Here is a 6,849-nt window from a genome sequence, read left to right as displayed (position 1 = left end):
ATCACCAAGAGGCTAATCCGTCGGCTTGGTTATCGATCTCTTGTTTCTTGCCCTAAGCCGCTACCGGGTCGTCCCCTTATATACACGGGTTGACGCCTGGCGGCCTACAGAGTCCCAGTTGGTTAATAAAACGTGTCCGGCACGGTGACTTCTTTGTATGTCTTTCTTTACAAGTCTTTCCTTACAATGGCAGTTTACAATATTGGGCCTTAAGCCGCCTCTAGGCTTTAGGCCTTCTATAAGTCTTAATAAACTATCACCTTAAATGTTACTGGGCTTCTTTTGTAACCCGCCATTGGTGCTGACCCGGCCCCTCTGGGCGGGTCTTACCTGGTAGCTATATTCCCAACAGTTCCCCTCCTGTCGCCAAATCCTATTTGGCGCCTTAAGCGCCCGATTTAGTTCATTTTACAATCGGGCGCATACCCCCCTGCCTTCCTTCGCTACTAACGGGCCCGACCCACCCCCCTGTGGTTATATGTTTAACATAAGGCAAAAAAGAGCGCTAGAGGAGAATCAAACCTGGGACCTTTAACATCAAGTAACAATGCAATTACCACTGCGCCAGCTCTCCCATTGTAATCTTTTACATCTTTTTCCTGCCTTTCTTCTCCCATCTTTCCTTTTTCCCTTTTTCCAAAGTTTATTTTTCAAATTTGAGAATTTTTCTTTTTCTTCATGTTTTTTTCTGCAAAATGGATGAACATTTTTTTTTCAAATTCAATGACCTTTTTCCATTTTTGATGAACTTTTTTTAGAATTCGATGAACTTTTTTCAAATTTGATGAACTTTTTTTCAATTCTGGTGAACTTTTTTGAAATCCGATGAACTTTTTTCAAAACCGATGAACTTTTTTCAAAGTCGATGAACTTTTTTTCGAATTTGATGAACTTTTTTCAAATCCGATGAACTTTTTTTAGAATTCGATGAACTTTTTTCAAATCTGATGAACTTTTTTTCATTTCTGGTGAACTTTTTTGAAATTCGATGAACTTTTTTCAAAACCGATGAACTTTTTTCAATTTTTATGATTTTTTTTAAATTTGATGAACTTTTTTCAAAATCGATGAACTATTTTTCTAAAAACTGTAGTACATACTGTAGTAAACCGGTTGGGTTTTTCTAAGAAAATCAGTACCTAATGTAGCAGTTTTTGGCGAGAGAAAAAAAATGATCGAGCTAGGACTAGCGATCGAGCGGGAGCCAAAGAAGAGGTAGCGATGGTTTAATGGGCCGGCCCAGAAGGAGGCGCGCGCGGGCGCCACGATCGCTTGGTGGCGCTGAAGGCGCTGACGAGGAGGACTCCCTTCTGTCCACCCATTCCCCTCGCTGCTGTCGGTTGATGCGGCCGGGCTTAACCCGTGCGACCCATTCCCCTCGCTGCTGTCGGTTGATGCGGCCGGGCTTAACCCGTGCGACGGACGGCAGAGGTGAGGCTTCTCCTATCGGGGCGACGCGGGCGGATCTCTGCGCTTGGGTGGCGGGCCTGTCTTAGGCGGTGGAGGCTATCCAGGGGCCTCGTCTGGGTTCATGCTGGCCTATTCTCGTGCGGCCGCGCTCTGTGTAGTGTATGCAGTGGTGACTTGCTTTCGCGCGGGATGTGCGGCTCGTATCTTTCGCCGGCCGTGGTTGTGTCCATGGTCTGTGGTTGACGCGGCTGGCGTCTCACTGGTTGCAAACTTGCAATGCAGCGCCGAGGCGCGCGGCAGGCACAATGGTCTGACAGACCCAATCTGGGCCCGAGTGGGCTGCGGCTTCGCAGCAGAGAGGAGGTGGCCGCCTCTCGCCGGTGACCCGCTATGGCTGCGGGTCGTGCAGCGTTTGGCTGGGAGGAGTCCGACGGCGGCGGTGCGAGTAGCCTCTGGGAGGCCGGCCTCCTCGGTGCCTCGTAATTGTTTCAACGTGGGCAAATACTATATCAGACAAGAACAACATCTTTTTTGCACGCTTCAACACCCAGAGGCATTCCGTGACTGCACAAAGGCCTACATCATGTACACACAACACAACAATCACACTGTACATATCCCTTTGCACAGCCTTCCTGCATGTCACCGTCGAGGACAAGGTGCTCCTGCCGTTGCGGTTCAACCACAGCAAAGCAATGCTCCGCGGCGTTCGCCTCGCGGTGAGGATTTACGCGAGCCTTAGGGCCATTTCTTGCAGGAGGGCTCTCTTCTGCGACGTCGTGATCACTTGACTCGTCTCGGCATGTTCAAGCACGTCCGTGACGATCGCGGTGGCATGGCCAAGCGACGACTCGATTGCTCGCTTTAGCATGAAAGCCTGAACGACACGAGCACAGAGGCAGAGTTAGAAGAAGCAGAGCAGTTTTCAAATCATCATAGTCGCACTCTGGCAGTTTCCGGACCTGTCCATGATGGGATATCTTCAGCGTGCACGAGTGCTGGACCCAAGGTTCCCCGTCCACCTGAACCGGGAAAGGGGCAGAGAACCGTAGCTTGATCGATTGGCCCTGAGCGATCCTCCGCGCACGAGAAAGACCGACCTGATAAAACCAACTCTGTTGTTGTTTATCCATCCTCCAGCGTTTTGTTTATTCGTCGAAAATGTTACTGCTCGCTTACCTGAAGTGTCCCCAGGTGCCAGGTTCCACTGATGCTAACTACTTCAAGCATCTTGTCATGGATCGACTGTGGGTCAAAGTTGTCGAGATTCTCCTCCTCGTTCTGCCACAAGTCAACCCCTCCCATATAGCTTGGGATGTTTGCAATGAGGACGCCTTCTGAATCCTGAAACATCCACATGCATTAGCATGATAGATAGTGGTGGTGAGTATAATAGTCGCAAGATTCGTCTTGTTAAACCTCTGGTATATCGATCTCAGCTCCGTCAACCTCTAGCCTAACTTGCCAAGGTAGGTCTGCGAATGTCCTATCGATGATACTCTTTGCGCCTTCCCTTGCATACAGCACCTTGTTTAGGAACTGAAACACACAAGAGAAATGTTACTACATGCGTAACGAAAACGACCTTGTAAAATGAGAAGAGCTCAAGGCACACTGTTTGGTTTTGTTAAGATAATAGTACAGCAATATGTTTAGACACCGAAAGAGGACAATGTAAAGCGTTTTTCATGTATGAGACTGCTATTTGTGGTAGAGAAACTACCTGACTGTAGAACTTGTCTGGATTTTCCTCGCGGAGATTATGAATGTCAAGTGCAACCTTTGCATCGCAACCAATACCTGTCAACATGGAAAAATAAGTTCCTTGGATCAACTGCACAGATAAAAGTAAATATCCACGCAAAAAAGAGCGAGTAAATATCCACACCTACCTAGATAATTATTCATGTACTTCACCAAAAGCACGTTCTGTGCTTGCTTATCTTCTACTGTTACCTTCCATCTGTCTAGAATGGTGACTGCCGCATGCTCTATGTCATGCAGAACTGTGCAGAGGCCACCTTGCTTCTCAACAGAACCGAGACCGCCTCCCCATGATAAAACCCTTGAAAGATCATTGCCAGTGCCAGCTGGAAGAATTGCAACAGGCGGAGGTGATGCATAATTTTGTCTATCTATTGCATCGAGAACCCAACCAACAGTACCGTCGCCACCACACACAAGTATTCTGAAATGTGGTACCTTTCGGAACAACAATAATCCTGCCTCTGGCCCTTGTGATGAACTCAACTCAAACACCTAAATAAAATAAATAAATACATCACATTAGTCACAAAGGAAATGGCAACGATCTGAGCAAAAGTTCTAAGGTGGGTTGTGTGATTAATATATGGCATCACAAATGTCCACAATGGAGTGACCTTTCAATTGGTAAGCATAAATTCAGAACTGGTAAATAAAGGAAAACAGCAGATCGATGACAATGTTCACTAATAAATAACTATGCCATAAGTACAGATCTAGTGTGAGAAGTGTCATGACCTGCACCGGGTTCAAAAGGAAATGTAGCCGGTGCTTGAGAGAATCTCCACGCTGAGCTCCACTTCTCTTGTTGATAAATACTAGAAGAGGTCTGGCATCAGCAGGCAGGTCAGTCAACACATACTTGAGTTTGGCTCCTCCTGTGTCATCATTATGGAGTCTTCTCGGTTCTGATACGACCTCTTTACAATCGCTCTCGCTACTATCATGTTCATTCTCAGCATGTCTCTGAACACTGCCAACATTTGTTTTTAATTCCTTGGCCCTCTGGTTAGAATATGGTGCGGTATCGCTTGATGAATCATCGTTGCTCTCACCAGCCATAGAGTCAGAAGACAATCTTTTATCATATTTCTGCCTTTTACCTCGGTTCCTAAGATGTCCCCGCACGGTGGACGCAAGCTCATTTGCACCTTGAGTTATAGAACTTAAAATCCCACCAGGCTTGTTCTTGGCCCCAACGTGAAGTGGGGAAAGAATTAGGCGTCTGAATGGACCGAGGTCGCAAACATCGCCTGTCTCGGTAGACATGCTTGAGTGGCAATCAACGTGCACCAGCCGTTGGCACCACATGCAGCAGTATATTGGACCTCCAAGAAAAGACCCATTGCATGGCTCCTCACAGTAGCTACAATACTGAGCTTCTTCAGGCTGGTCAGCTATATCGGTCCACAGCACGGTCCATTGATGGACTACATGCTTCCAACCCAGCAACGAGACACATTTGCAGTCCCTCTGAGAGTATGAAGAGCAGATCGTGTGCGCAGCGGCACCACAAACATCACAGCGGTGAACCATGTTCTCTGATGTTATCACTGTCCCAAGGGGCTGAGCAGGTGTAATAGATTCTAGGCACACACAGCACCTCAGTCCTTTTGCACGAAGTAGAGATTCTGCAGACCATATATGTTCAGCAGTAGGGACCTTTTGATTTCTCTCGAAGTTTCTCCTTTTTGACCGGGCGATCACTTTCATCCAGCTTACACTGATCTTTCGCCTCCACAACGAGAAGAGGTACAAAAACATCAAAAGACTGAGTATACCAACAGTGAGGTATGCAGCAATGGGGATCCAGAATTCTGATGGTTTAGGAGATTCACTGTATAAACTGAACATAAACATGTTTAATTGATCCTTCAACCAGTCCATCCTTGACGTTGATGACCCAACTGAGTTAGAATCTTGAGCCGAGGATAGACATCATGACAAGAAACTACATCCTTTTAACAATGACAACATCCTTGATTTGAGCGAAATGGTCAATCATTTAACCTTGCAAATACTTAATAAACTCCCAAAGTATGATCTGCAATAAGAGCAGAATTAATCAACACACGGCAGAAAGATAATGCTAGAACCGGTCGATGCTTGTATTTTAGAACCATTAACATGTACAAATATCATGAAAGCAAAGTATGTGTAGACTCACAGGTTATTAGCCACACTACGAAATATGCTGGTGGGCAGAATACAAATTTATGAATGCAAACCTCTTCCTTGCAAAATATCTCAATAAGCTCATAGATGGTATACTAAAAGAATGCTTTAGAGTAAGACATGGCCGCATGCATCATTCTGATGCAGAGGCCGGGGGATAACCTCCTTTTCGAAAAAAGTAAGACTAAGAGAACAATTTAACCATGGACATTACGATATTTACAAATGCACGTCAATTGCAAGTGAAGCACATCGCAAGACATGTCTATGTCAAGGGATCACGAAAACATTCTTAGAAATAACATGAAACTTACCAAAATTGTGGAAAACACAAGTTGGTTATTTTGGTGTAACGTGTTTCGTGCTAACTGTTATTCTATGTTTAATCAGTATTGGAAGTGCCGAGTGTGGAGTACAGATTGAAACTAAAAGTTCCAAAAAATGACCAAATCACCTTGTATCAGTGTAACATGATTATTTCCTAGTTCCACTCTTTAACTAATTGTTAGTACAACGTTTTTATATTTATCTAAATAACTAACGTCTTTCTTTTCTTTGCAGAAATTGAGGAGAAAATTGGAAACCGCTGATTTTGGGCAGCAAGTAACACTTGTTGAGACCTTTAGTGTCATTTTCAGCTAACTGAATCGACTTACTGATTAACTGATACTTTTCCAATAAACAAAGAACTGTGCTAAATTAAGAGTAATACGATCAAGCATGCCCTACACAAAAATGGAAAAATGTTCAGCTTATTTTTCTGAACAGGATAACTCCAAACGCTCGTGTTTGGTCTTGGGTACAGGAAAGCTCTGTTCTTATTTTTGCATGAACTGGAGTCTGAAGGGAAGAAAGGAAATCGGGTGGGTTCGAACTTGTGATTAGAGGGAGCGGGGGAAAGCCTAAACTCTGATAAAATAGGTCCGCCGAAATAAAGTTAGGACGCCAATTCTGCACGAGATTTCCGCAAGAACTTGAAAGAGAAAAGGGAATCGATACCAAAGCCCATATCAACTTACGCCATGAATCAGGCGAGAAGCTCCGACCCACCTTGCCCTCGAGCCGCCGCCGCCGCCGCCGACGTACGAAACTCAATACTTCACGACGTCTCCGCTCCGGACTCCATGGCGTGTTTCCTTCTCTCTCTCTCTCTCTCTGAAATCTGGCGTGTTTCCTTCTTTTCTTCTCTCCGCCAACTCGAGGAGACCAGCGAAGAGGAATAGAAAAGCGAAGAGAATCGGCAGAGGGAAATGAGGCGGGTGCCGACACGTGTCGCTCCAGAAGGCCACGTATGCCGGACACGGCAACTCCATCGCGCGGGTCCTGTTCCCCTGTGCGCCCCAGCGCGCGATCAATAGGCATGTCGGCAGCCGATTTTTTTTATATTAAGACCGGGTCTCTTTTCCCATCTGGTGAGGTGAGACCTCAATGCGAGGAGAACACATAACTTTTTTGTAGAACACGCAAAAGCGTGCATATCATGCATTAAAGAGGAAGAGT

At 45.7% G+C, this 6,849-nt stretch overlaps 1 protein-coding gene across 2 annotated transcripts; it reads right to left on the bottom strand.

Moving 5' to 3' along the window:
* Positions 1-1,917: 1,917 nt before the first annotated feature.
* On the bottom strand, positions 1,918-6,598 carry LOC125515030 (diacylglycerol kinase 1-like). Of its 2 annotated transcripts, none has more exons than XM_048680443.1 (8): positions 6,369-6,598; positions 3,913-5,218; positions 3,303-3,669; positions 3,134-3,210; positions 2,830-2,949; positions 2,590-2,754; positions 2,373-2,510; positions 1,918-2,287 (listed from the first exon to the last, which is right to left on the bottom strand). In XM_048680443.1, the coding sequence occupies exons 2-8, from the start codon at positions 5,059-5,061 to the stop codon at positions 2,138-2,140; spliced, it is 2,166 nt and encodes a 721-aa protein (XP_048536400.1). In that variant the 5' UTR covers positions 5,062-5,218; positions 6,369-6,598; the 3' UTR covers positions 1,918-2,137. The 2 variants fall into 2 exon arrangements, with proteins under 2 accessions (XP_048536400.1, XP_048536408.1); XM_048680451.1 differs by having other exon boundaries at positions 6,400-6,598.
* Positions 6,599-6,849: the final 251 nt, after the last annotated feature.

The sequence above is a fragment of the Triticum urartu genome, chromosome 1 (assembly GCF_003073215.2).
Source record: "Triticum urartu cultivar G1812 chromosome 1, Tu2.1, whole genome shotgun sequence".
NCBI classification, from domain to species: Eukaryota; Viridiplantae; Streptophyta; class Magnoliopsida; order Poales; family Poaceae; genus Triticum; species Triticum urartu.
Note: the sequence above shows the minus strand (reverse complement) of the source record. Positions and strands in the feature narration are given on the sequence as shown.

Bases quoted from the DNA above. Each gene is read 5' to 3' on its own strand.
- LOC125515030 (XM_048680443.1), bottom strand. From the start codon at position 5,061: ATGGACTGGTTGAAGGATCAATTAAACATGTTTATGTTCAGTTTATAC. The intron at 3,211-3,302 runs GTAGGTGTGGAT...CCATGTTGACAG, and splicing joins GTACATGAATAATTATCTAG to GTATTGGTTGCGATGCAAAG. The intron at 2,755-2,829 runs GTTTAACAAGAC...TGGATGTTTCAG, and splicing joins CTGAGATCGATATACCAGAG to GATTCAGAAGGCGTCCTCAT.